Here is a 12,790-nt window from a genome sequence, read left to right as displayed (position 1 = left end):
CCAAATTTTGGAGCAGATGCAGATTGGAGGAGGAGGTTGGTTTCATTCATCTTGGTTCAAGAAAGTGGAAACCCTTATAAAACAATAACATTTCAGAAGCTTAAAATGTATTTTTCACATTCTGTAATATTTTATTGATATTTCAATCTCACTGAAAATTTGCCATAGGTTTTTGAAACAGCAATCATCCACTAGCTGTGAGAATGGCCCTTGCCTCATGTTTACAATATAGATTTCAAAAGTGCTTTGCAGTGCTCTTATTTCACATGGGTATGGGTCAAAAATAACCTCAGTGCTTCATAGATCAAGTTGGACAGGTGCCTGAACACCTGCAGAGCCATTTTCTTGGGGTAAGGACCAGGGAAAGAGGATTCCTCCTTGTGCAGACCTGAAAGCACCATTGCTGACATTCAGTGCTTGAGTGACAGGCTCAGTGTAAGAGAATAGGAATGACACTTGGAATCTAAGAACAAACATCCTGCACAGAAATGAATATGCAAAAAATGGAAATGATTTGTAACATTTCCTATGTTGTGACAAGAGTGAAGATTTTTTGGCATTTGAAATACTCCTTGTTTTTTTTTCCCAAACAAAACTAGCAGCAAACGAAACTTTCTGGAATCCTGATACTAAGGATTTGTTGAGGATATAGAGATTTAATGAAAAATCCAACTGAAAGTACTCAAGTATGCACTTAAAAGAAAGTCACAGGCTTGTGTCTGCAAAACACATCAATTTTTCATCTTTCCTTTTAAAAGCTCTGTCATTGAGTTTGTAGTTTTTATTTAAATTTACTCAAATACAGTCACAGCAACATGACAGGAAGCACTGCAGTATTGATCAGTAGTGACTGATTATCAGTAAGTGTAACCAGTTGCAGTATGTCTGCAATATGTTGCAAAAAATGTAAGTATTTTATACCTTAAGTATTTACTGCTTTACTAAGAGGTGAAAATACATTGTCCTTGGATTGGTAACTTACACATACAAATAATGGACAAAGCAACTGAGCATTTAGAAATGGTGGTGTAATATGGCATGAAAGAGATTTAAATGTTACATTGATCAATCTGATCTTTCTGCAGTGCTGCCTTCACCAAGGGATCTTTTAGGAACTGCTTTCTCTTAACCTGGCACAAAGGCCCCCCAGGAGTCTGTAGGAAGAAGATGTGATATGTCATGATTAGGCCCTGCCATGTTAGAGGTGAAAAGCAGTTCAGCAGGTTAAACACCTCTCCAGTGGACCCTCTCTTTTACATTCTCATGACTTGTGCACAGAACTGAGGAGCAAGTTCAGGAGCCTGACTGAGGAGCAAGAGAGCCTCAGACACTTTGAAGATACAGAAATCAAAAGAATGAGGCAAGATAGCTGAGTCAGTACAAAAACATGCAAAAGCTGTGGGATCACCTTTCCAGGGATGGCACATCTGACAATTTGAAGTCATGCATCTGTTAATCTTAGGTGCCTTGCTTCTCTGCAGCTCTCTGAGCTCCCAGCTAACTCCTCAAATCACAGGTTTGGTGTGAGGACCCATCCTTGCAGGGGTGACCCCTTGTTTCAACCCATCCTTGCAGGGGTGACCCCTTGTTTCATGCTTGCAGTGATGTGTCCCCTCTCCTCCTCTGTGATTCTGTGTGCCAGATGAAGCTGATCAGCTCAGCACCAGACCCAGACTACCTGTCCTGTACTGTCTGGTGCACTGCAGGACTCACACAGTTTCTTTATGGGTCCCCTAAGGAGCAGGACAAGACAGTAACCTTGCCCAGTCACTCATATATGACTTAGCAGGATCCCTGTGTACTCTGAAGTTCCTTTTCATCATGGGATGCAGCTCCTTCAGCAAAGGGTCTGGCAGGTCAAAAGCATGTTGGACAAGATGAGGCTGTAGGATCCACCAGCAACAAGATGCATTTAGGATGCCCACAAGTATTTTGGCACCTGCTGCATATGTCCCAATTATACCAGGACTGGACAAGAATCTTGGCTCTGGTTTAAGCATGCTCTCTGCCACCAGTGAGAACTGGGCCAAGATTTGTAATGGGCAACGTTTCTTTAAGCTTGAATGAGCAGGGCTTTATTGTTACCAAATATTTAGGGTAAAGATCCATATGCTTATACTGGAGGTGATAAGAGCAGCTCCTGGATGTGCCACACTAAGCAGGAAAGCAGGAAGAAGCCTGTCCATTTGCTTGACTCCCACCTCAGCTCTCCTACCCCCCTGAATTAGGACTGAAATACATTTTGGCATCTGCCTCTGTTCCTAGTACCCACTCTGCAAATGAGCCCCTCCCAGAATCTTTCACAGGAAACAGAAAAGCCAAAGGACAGAGCTGAGTATTTCTGCTACTCACAATAGCAAGATCTTACAAGCTGATCAAATCAAGGTATTTTTCCTGTTGTTCAAAGAAGGCTTCATCAAGACAGTTACCAATTGTTAATTAAATATCAACATCCTAGTTCTTATCTTACCTGCTAGGTAAATCTGTTTAAGAAACAGCACCTATTGCTTGGCATTTTTCAAGACTGCAGTCTCAATTATTTCTGCTGCATTCTGTTATATTTTAGATGACTGAGAGTTTTAACTTCTCTCCCATGTGAACAAGGGGAAAGTAATGAGTAAATGTGAACCTGGTATTCTGTAATTATAAAAAGATATTGGAAGGGGCCCCAAAGACTGTAAAACTTCCTTGGCTTTCCACCTGACTAACAGTGTAGAAAACCTTCACTAATTCACTAATTGTAATGTTCTTCAATCTAACTTGAATCAAAATTAGAAAATACACAGTTTTTCATTTGAGCCAAAATGAGATTTTGTAAATTTGCTTCATATTGGCATAAAATCACTTAAAATTTTGAGGAAGAAATAAGTTTGGTTTGGAATAGGAGGACACTATTTATTCCATGTCAAAACCATAAAGCTTATCTCTGTGGGAAAGCTGACAGAGGAAAGGAAGTTTACCTGAGCTCTCTCTTTCCTATATTTGCCAAACTCGGAGAAGTCCTATGAAGGCAAGGATTGGCCTTGAGTTGTAAGAATGCTGAGTGCAGTGAACTCACACCACCTCATGGGAATGAGATCAATTCACTTCATTTAAGGAAAGTATCTGAGGTCACACAGGCATGAAATAAAAATATCTTAATCAAAGCTACATAAGGAGAGGAAGAAATATAGAAAAGAAATAGAAGGTGACAAACTGAATGGGGAAGGGAAGATGAGAATCTACAGCCAAGAAATGAACCTGAAATAGGAAAAGCTCTTCAAGATTCTTCTGTTTTGGGGTTAAATACACATCCTGTTTGAGAATGGAATACTCTTAGAGTTCTCATTGCAACTGGTCAGGTGCATAAAAAAAATGCAGTGCGCTTGTCCACCCTAATGACCTAGACTGGAATTAATTCCACAGCTATCACTCTTTCAGTCACCCCCACAGAATCCTCCAGCTTCTCATGCCCACACACAAAGGCCATGGCAGAAGCCAAAACCATGAGATGTCTGTGGCAAATTTACCATCATGCTCACATTTCAGAGACCCCTGCCAAAGCCAAACTGCCTTTGTTTAATCGGAATGTAGGGGCTGCCCTTTGCTAGATGGTGGGAGCTGGGGAGGAGTCTTCCTGTCCTAACTCAGAAATACAAGCTATTTCTCACTCAGTGCACATGAACTCCTAAATCACAGTGTCTGCCTGTGTGTCCCTCTCTGCCTGTTGCAGACAGCTGGTCCGAGTGGTCCGAGTGGTCTGACTGCGACTCGTCTGGCTTCCAGACCCGTGCTCGGCAGTGCATCCTTCTGTTTCCTGTGGGCAGCCAGTGCACGGGCAACACCACAGAGAGCCGAGCCTGTGCTGCAGACTCCAACTTCATACCAGGTGAGATCAGATCAGCCAGCTCCTTGAAGGATTAGTGAAACCTCTCAAGGTTTCAGGACTGAGGCATGGCGCTGTTACTGTTCCAGACTGCACTGTGCAGATCCACGAGCTGAAGCAGAGCTTGCCTTTAGTCAGCACAAGGATGTTGGTCTACTGTGTAGAGACAGTGTGTCTGTGTAGATCTGGTGTCTACATAAAAATCTGTCCCATGGCACCCAGAGTCACCGCCTTGGTTCGTCACTGTCACAGCATACTGCAGGTCTCTCCCATTCTACTTGGTAGCAGGGGATGAGTACACACAGCAAACAGAAATAGTTTGCTTTATATTTTAAGTGGTTTTGGGACTAGAATTATTAAAGAAACGTTTCTGTAGGTTTTGTGGTTTGCAGGTACAAAATGGGTGCTGTGGTTGTAAATCTGGAAATCATTTCAGACAGTTCCTTACCTTGATAATTGCTCATAAAAGTAAATACTATTAGCCTTGCCTCCAGTCCTTATCTCCCATGACTGCTAAGTACCTGATGAATAGTCACATTTTGTATTATTCTATAGTATTAGTTGAAACTCATGACTGTACTTTTGTTTTTAAATCACAGGAGTAATTTAAATCCACCCAACAGTATGGATGGTCACAATGCACTGCTGTTAACAGTCTTTCTCCCTATGTACATTAAAAATAGCTAGGGGTCTTTTCACAGAAGAAAAATTTACATTTTAACGCATCATTTGAAATGTAGCTGTATTTATTCAGTGCTGCAACCTTTTCTTTGAGTGACTAAGCTGTAAACTACAGTACAATGTAACAAAGACATCAGCAAAGTAAAACTCTGTTCTTATGGATGATGCATAATGCTTTAACTCCCAAACTGTATTTTCCTCTAAAACCAATGTGAAAAATGTCAGTATGAAAGCAAAAACGCCCACATTGTATTTTCCCTTTTCTAAGGCTTTTGAAGGTCTATTAATATCCATCTTCTGTGAGTCTGCAGCTTAATCCAATATAAGCTCTACATCTTGTTTTGGAAGGTAGGCATTTTCAGAATCTGAAACAAGGCACCATGTCTCTTGCCCTTCTGGTTTGCAGCTCCTTCTCACATTGCCAGTAAACAGCAGATAAAGTCATGCCATTACTCCCACCTTAGTGAATCAAGCTCGCTTTCTCTGGTTCACTTGGCTCGCTTTTCTCATCCAGGTCCTCTAACTGAGGGGTTTCCTCCCTAGCTCTTGGCTGAAATGACCAATCCCTGCAGGAGTGGCAACCTTCCTCTGTCGTAAGAACTGGGCACATAGTACTGGCCCATTTCTGTATCTTTTCCCTCACTTCATTTTTTTCTTGGAAAAACATTATCAAAAACCCTAAAATTCTGCTTTTTTGAAATCCAGGTATACTGTGTCAGCTACCCCACTTGTATACAAATTATCCTTGACCCTTTCAGAGAGGTTCAAGAGTCTGATTTGTAAGGCAGAACTTCCCTTCATAGAAGCCATGGTCTGGAAGTAAGGAGTGGAAAAGCTTGTTTGCCTGCAGATTTTATTCTGTATTTTCAAAGTAACAATGACAAGGATACAGGCTGGAATTGCATTTTATTAGTTTACTACTGAGACCTACTTAAATTAGTGGTTGTCTTTTTTGAAGATGTATAAATTCCCACTTTTCACATTAGTGCTAGATGCGACTTCTACAAGTAATGAGCCCATTTGAATGCAAGGTAATTAAAATGTAGTTAATTTTACTTCAGTAAATCAACTCTTTCTCCACAAGCCTAAACTCCACAAAGAATGTTTCCATGTACATTTCATCCTTTTTATTCCAGAGATGTTTTGAGGAAAGAATTAAAAGTAAGTTGTTGCTTTTGCTTGGGAAACTAAGGAGCCTGAAGATGTCATAGGTCCTTTCTATTAATTCTACCACATAGTAAAAATATTTTTTACTTTGAATTGAAGTGGATGTAATAGAATGAATTTTTAAATCCTTTCTGTGTTAATCTAACTAGAAGTTCTCTGTTGTATGTTTTCTCCTTGGCCTGAGTGGTTAATTTATTTTTCTAGAAATATCTGTGGCACGATCCAGCAGCATAGAAGAGAAACGATGTGGCGGTAAGCTTTTCAGCTTGAGATGTCTGTTAAATGCTGAAATGTTGATTCTCCATTTTTTGCTTTTGTTTCACCTTTTGAACTCCCTTATTAGTATTATTCTACCTTCTAAATGCTGCATTCTCATTATTTACACTTGTACAGGAAAAAGTAGTTATTTGTACAGAAAAATGTAGTTACTACAGGATTTCTCATTAAATATCCATCTGTCATTGGTGACCTTTAACGGTAGAACATGCATTATTAGATGTCTTTATTTTCTTCTTTGTCAGTATGGCAGTCACCCTTGTACTCAAAAAGAAATATCTATAATAATCTAGTTATCAGAAGGTCAAAATTTGTAAATTTGTTGCTCAGCCTTTTTCAGGATAACAAGTGCACAAACCTCTTTTAGACTCCAAAAAAAACCAGCAGAAAACCAGACAGCTAACAAATTTAATAGCCCAGACTCTATCTGGGACTCATTTTCAGCTTCGTTGCCAGACACAAAACTGAAAAGTAAATCAAAGGTTCCATTCTGGAGAGTCGTGATGCTAGAAAAATAGATATTGAAAGGAAAAACTTTTAAAACCACTAAACAAGAAGAAGAAGGAGAAAGAAGGAAAATAAACTTTTTTTTTTTCTGTGCTGAGCTATCACACTTAGTCTGTGTCGTCATGGTAATAGCTCTGGCCAGTCCTAGTATTCTTCCATGCACAGATAAGCTGCATTTTTAACCTAATAAAGGGCAATGAAAACAACAGAGGTTATGAAAGGGTACTTGTGCATATGGTAGCTTGTTATGGAAGCCAAGATTATGTCATTTGACTTTTTTTCTAATGAGCAGTGGTACTCTGAAAACATTTTGCCAAGTTCTACAACAATAAGAAACCCTCATAAAGGTGTAGAAGGATAATTTAGTGATAGATTGATATATTGACACAGTCAACTGAGTCATCTAAATATTAGTTTGTGTTTTTAAGTACTCAGTAGGCATGTAAATGTTTTGTAAACCTTAGGTTTTACAAAAATGAGGCCCATGTACTGGCCCATTTTTCTCTATCACAGTGAAAAAGATGTAAGAGATGTTTTAAAGACTAGCACCAGTATATGAGTCTAAAATTCTTCATTTTTAAATGCTAAGATGATATTTACAACATGAGCTTCTCAGTGATACTTCTCCCCTAAGGTAAATCAAAAAGCACAGCTCCAGTTTGAAATAACAATGGAAAGCCGTCCAGTTTGTTTATTTTGAGCTAATCCTACTGGTTCCATAGCTGATCTGGTACCTCTGTTCAGTAACATCAGGGGATGATTGTGCTTTAAGTTCCCTCCTACAGTTTCATGCAGCAATGGGCTTCCCCTCAGTTTTAATCCTTGTGTAGGTGGAGAGGGTTTCCCATGGTCTGATGCCATTGTGCCTGCGAAGAGCAGAGCAGATAGGAGGGTGCTGGGCTCTGAGATGTTAACTTTGCATTCTCTGACTGCCCTGCTTAAAGGTGTATTGAGATTCAAAGAGTCTGTCTCTCGCCACTTCCCATTTCCTCCTAGAATGCTACCATTTCTTCCTTACTCCCCCTTAAATAAAGAAAAAGTTCCAAGGGCTGGAGGGGGAAGCACACTGGCCAAGATACAAAAAGAATGATAAACAGCAAGAATTAAAGCAGGGATGGAAAAAACATCTGCTGCTGCTTCTGGGACATGCATCCAGAAAAAGGGATATGGAAAAAATTTATGAAACGCAGGAGTGGGGTTCAATGATATCAGGATTTTTTCAGTTCTGCCACGAGTCCCTATCTATAAAAGAAAAAAGCTGTAATAATAGCAGAGGAGGTGATACTGTAGTTCACTGAAAGAAAAAAGCTATTTATGTATACTATATACATGATTTATACATAACAAGGCTCTGTTATACAGTCTGAAAAAAACCCCGATGAACTATTCAAACATACTGAATGCAATTAATTTTTCTTTTATTTGCGTTCTGAACTTATCTAAGAATCTTTCAATGATCTCTACTTAAAGAGATGTATGGGTATCTGGGATTCTTATAATGGTCCCTGCAGGGAGGTAAAATGAATTTACTTCTGTAGGGATAAACCATCACAATTGAGATGTTTCAGGGAAACACATGAAAATTCCCTTATCCTTATTTGAATCAAACACTTGTCTACATTTTCCCCCGAGCCGAAGCTTTTACTGCTGCTGCCTCAAAATAAAGATTGCCTTCCTCTCTCCGCTCTGCAGAGTTCAACATGTTCCACATGATCGCAGTGGGGCTGAGCAGTTCAATCCTGGGTTGCCTTCTCACCCTGCTCGTGTACACGTACTGCCAGCGGTACCAGCAGCAGTCCCACGATGCCACCGTCATCCACCCGGTGTCACCCGCCCCGCTCAACACCAGCATCACCAACCACATCAACAAACTGGACAAATACGACTCTGTAGAGGCCATCAAGGTGAGCAGAGGGCTGGGAGCTACTCAATGCACCTAGATGGCATTTCTCCCCTATCAAAAGAATTCTCTTTGCTGCTTTTCCACAGTGGCATTTGAGCTCAGCTTATGCTGATTGTTAATGACAAAAGTAGATTTCACTTGAGGTATTGTAATTGCTGATCCTTTCAACTGTCGATCCCTGTTAGGCAGGAAGTTGGATTTTGCATGTGTGTATAATTTATACAGCAGGTTTTGCTGGGAAAAAAAGCAAATCACTCAAGTTGTTTTGTGGGATTTTTTTCCTAATTGTGTTCCCTAGTGGCTTGTTCAAGAAGTAAATAGAGCCATTTACCATGGCATCTACTGAAGAAATTCCTTTGGCTCTGATGATGCAGTTTCAAGGGCACTGTTCATCTTCCTGCACTATGTCTCTGTATGGGAGATGTACCTGTTACCTGATATATTCTGGGTCAGACTCTCAGCTACTGTTAATAGCCAAACTACTCTGTGAAATAGCAGTACAGGTGTACTGAGAGTCTATAATGATATCCATACTATTTCATCATTATTCCCAAATTGCTCTTCTCTTTTTGTGACCTTTTAAAATAACTCTGCTTTTCAGATCCACTAGATGAAGGAAGGATGTGCATTTTGAAAATATCTAGTTCAGTGTCTTCAGATTACAAAGTTTATTCATGCAGCTGCAAAGCTTTTTTGCAAATGAGGATTTTTCTTAAATCCTAACTGGATAATCCATTTCTTAATTTCTGCATTTTTCTTTCTAATTAAAGACATTTTAATGAAAATTATTAAAAACAGCAAGAAAAGTCTGGATCTTCTAGTCAGAAGTGGAATATTAACCTAATTTAAAGCTTTTTGAAATTCCACATCATCTCCCTAGATAGCTACAGAAACAAAAGAACCCAGTCCTTTGAAAATTTGTATTCTGAATACCCATATTAGTTTTTTTAAAAATAGGTTTTATGCTTTTAAGGCCTTCAGACATTTCTGCCACTTGAAAATCAGGAAATTAGGACAGTAAAGAGAAAATAATACTTATTCAGTAAAAAGATAGTGACTCATTCTAATAGCACGGACTGCATATATATGACTAAAAATATTCACAGAATCATAAAATTAGTTTTGTAATATTACAGGGGAAAATGCCCGGCTTTATTAAGTAGAATTACTTTCTGTAGGAATGTTATCACATAAGAAGATACTTCTTGCAAATGCAAGTTTCTGTAAATATACAGGTATTTCTCAATGCATTTTTGACTGGCTTACTATACACAGATATGTGCCACAAAAACTGCCTTGGTGAAAGAGCACTTAGTGGTTACCTTTCTTATGTCCTTTTCATTTTCTGATTTCTCTTTTTCTCTTTTTCTCCCCAGGCATTTAACAAAAACAACCTGATTCTAGAGGAGAGAAACAAATACTTCAATCCACACCTTACTGCAAAGACTTATTCTAATACCTATTTTACAGATTTCAATAATTATGATGAGTACTAATGGGCTCGTGTATTTTCTGGCCTCCTGTAACTCCCCAGTCCCAAGGCCTGTGCTACTCAAGTGCTCATGTGATTGAGGCTTCAGAGATGAAGTTCAGAGACATTTCAAGCACGATCCAAGCCATCAATGTCCCATTGCTGCCAAAAGCCCAAACCGCCTGTTTGTGACATGATGTTTTCTTTGCAGAATGCAAGGTTGGCCTTCAGTGTCAGGGGCAGCTGTAGCCCCTCAGTGTTGCTGGACCACTCATGAGGATTGCATTGCTTCGCTCAGTTCCACAAATTCCCACTCATATTTCTCTAACAAGTGACTAAGTCATTCAGGAGTTTTAAAAAGAAATTATAATGTTGCCCCTTAAATCTGTGCCAGGAGTACAAATCTAATTCTCATTTAGACGTTGTCTTCTATTTCCTTGGGGTTTAAAAAGGGAGCTTTGCTGTTAGCCCTCTGTGCAGTCTCCTGAAGCTCACACTGCCAAAAAGAGCTCACAAGGTGCTGGGGATGACAAGAAGTAACGCGGCGGTTTAGTGATCCTCTGCAGCAGCTCTGGGCTCTGGGCTGATCTTCCTGGGCTGTAAATCACTCTGACTGCAGTTCAGCTGCTCAGAGTGCAGAGAAGCACTAAGGCTGTACCGAGGGATACAATCTTGTAATTAACCCGGACACCTCTGGGGTCAGTGGTTTCCAGTTGCAAGCCGAGCCCAGTCACACAAAGCCTTCACCTTGCTCCGTTTAATTTTTGCGAGGCTGCGGAAGGGCATGTCCCGCAGGGAGGCTGAGGGAGGAGGGCAGATGGGAGAGGCATACTGGGAGGTTTTTCTCGGTGTCTTTAACGAGCCAGCCTTGCTGCAGCACGCGGGTTTGTTGTGGCATTCCACAGGCTTCCCCTCCCTGGTGTGTGCCCATGGCACACGCTTGTCTCTGATGGTTGTGGCCACCAGGCTGGCCACAGGGCAGTACAGCTTCACCCTGTATTGTGCGCCATCTCTGGCTCTTGGGGTATGTAGGCATGATCATAGGTCTGCTTTTTTCTTTCCAACTTTTACTTTATATGCACGTGTCCGACAAACGAAGCTGGCTCAGAGAATATAGATACATTTGCAAAGGGCTGTCTCATCTTGCTGCCACGTCTGACCTGCATCAGTCAGCCCCTAGAGGAACATTCTTATGGTGTTTCAAGTGGTGATCTTGTTGGACTTCATTGATGTACATATTTAAGTTTTAATTTATCAGGTTTAATTCCTTTTGTAGTGGTAGATGAGGAAACACAAAGTTTTATACCGTTTTTCTTTGTCTTGTCTGTCTCACCCACATTCATGACATTTTTATTTTTGTATCTGAAATTCTATATGTATAACTAAAAAGAAAATTGCAGGGATTTGAGTCAGATTTTACAGAGTATATAGTAGCAAGGAAGCATTTTGCTATTCTCAGAAGCTAGTGAGAAGAAATTACTGAATATTAAGGATTAAAGAACTGGGCTTTCATTTTCCTGCTAAAAGCAAAGACCCTCACACTAGAATACTAGGGGGGTATGCAAGGAGAAGCAGAGTGGAAATGCTACCATTCTGTTTAGAGCCCTTGCTAATTAGGTTATGGTATAATAGACAAATATAGAAAAATATGTACATATTATAATGATTCACAATTACGTATGAAAAAAAATCAAAAAGTACCAACACTTCCATAGCAATGGTAAATACTGTATCTACTCATGGCAGTGAGCTACATTTTTGAATGGGGATAGATCTGAGTGTAGCACTATGCTTCCAATCTGTTCTACAGAAAAATGAAAACATTCAAAGTGGTCTTTAAAATGCTATGCAGTAAAATGAACACACATTTACCATCTATGAAAGTAATTAAGATCAGCCACCTATTTTTTTTCCAGCTGAATAGTTGTCCCTGTTACTAACTCACCCAAATGAAAGCACTTGCCTTCACACCAGCTCATCTCCAGAAAGTATAATAATGCTGGATCTCTATAATTTGCAATTTTTTTACTTTTCATTAGATTTGGTTTTCCAGGAATAAGTTAGCTGATTGCCCAGGGTAAGAGAAAATTTTCTTTGCGAGAAATAGAGGGAAGAAAAACTCTCCAGGTCATAAACAGTATGGTATTTGAATTACTGTGTTCATGCCAAAAGATAAATTTTATATTTAAATAAGATAAAATAAAACCTATATTATTGCTACTGCCAAGAAAAAGCAGCACATGTACATACACGCATATGAGCAACATATTTCCTTTCTGCCCCTGTACTAAGAGCACATTAGTCCAACTTCTGGATTTTATATTTAGACTAATAGTTTTGAGACCTTTAAAAGATTTGAACTATGTATTTTTATTTTACCTTTTTTAATTAAAATTACTGAAATTATCTTCCTTTTCCTAACTCTTTAGTAGTTTGAGGCGCACCTATCTTTCTAGTGATCTATTTTTCATTCTTTTCGTGGATAAATACATATGTTAGATATGTGTTATATAGGTGTTAATAATACACTTGGTTAAGTCTGCATGATCATAGGTAGAAGTCCATTTAGCAGATGCTCAGTCTGCTCACACTTCCCTCTCCTAAAGGGGTATTTCAGGTGTTCCATATCTTTGAGCAGCTTCCATGCCAACATGTCAGGAAAGTAATTATTTTAATTATTTTTCTTTATGACTTAGCTTCCTAAATTTAGTTGTTCTATATCACAAATAGAAATATATTCAAAACTCTATCTGAAGCAGCAGGGTAAACATGAAAATTTCACAGCACTTAAATGAGAAAAACTAGATGGCAAGATCTCCTTGTCAAGCTAGGTTGTGAGACAACAGGTTTTATAGCCTTTAGATATTTGTATCTTAGGTAATTTTAAAGGATCCCAGATGCACTGCCTGTATCAGTATTT

The 12,790-nt window shown here is 39.4% G+C and overlaps 1 protein-coding gene across 1 annotated transcript in view; it reads left to right on the top strand.

Moving 5' to 3' along the window:
* SEMA5A (semaphorin 5A) overlaps window positions 1–9,895 on the top strand; it is a gene marked incomplete at its 3' end in the record, with an annotated part of 211,185 nt that extends 201,290 nt beyond the window's left edge. The window contains exons 18-21 of the mRNA XM_084217356.1: window positions 3,713–3,868; window positions 5,918–5,965; window positions 8,189–8,400; window positions 9,776–9,895. Of these exons, the coding sequence (XP_084073482.1) occupies window positions 3,713–3,868; window positions 5,918–5,965; window positions 8,189–8,400; window positions 9,776–9,895 (536 nt within the window). The remainder of the gene's footprint in view (window positions 1–3,712; window positions 3,869–5,917; window positions 5,966–8,188; window positions 8,401–9,775) is intronic.
* Between the last annotated feature and the right edge of the window lie 2,895 nt (window positions 9,896–12,790).

The sequence above is a fragment of the Fringilla coelebs genome (genome assembly GCF_963513975.1).
Source record: "Fringilla coelebs genome assembly, chromosome: 1".
In the NCBI taxonomy this organism is placed as follows: Eukaryota; Metazoa; Chordata; class Aves; order Passeriformes; family Fringillidae; genus Fringilla; species Fringilla coelebs.
Note: the sequence above shows the minus strand (reverse complement) of the source record. Positions and strands in the feature narration are given on the sequence as shown.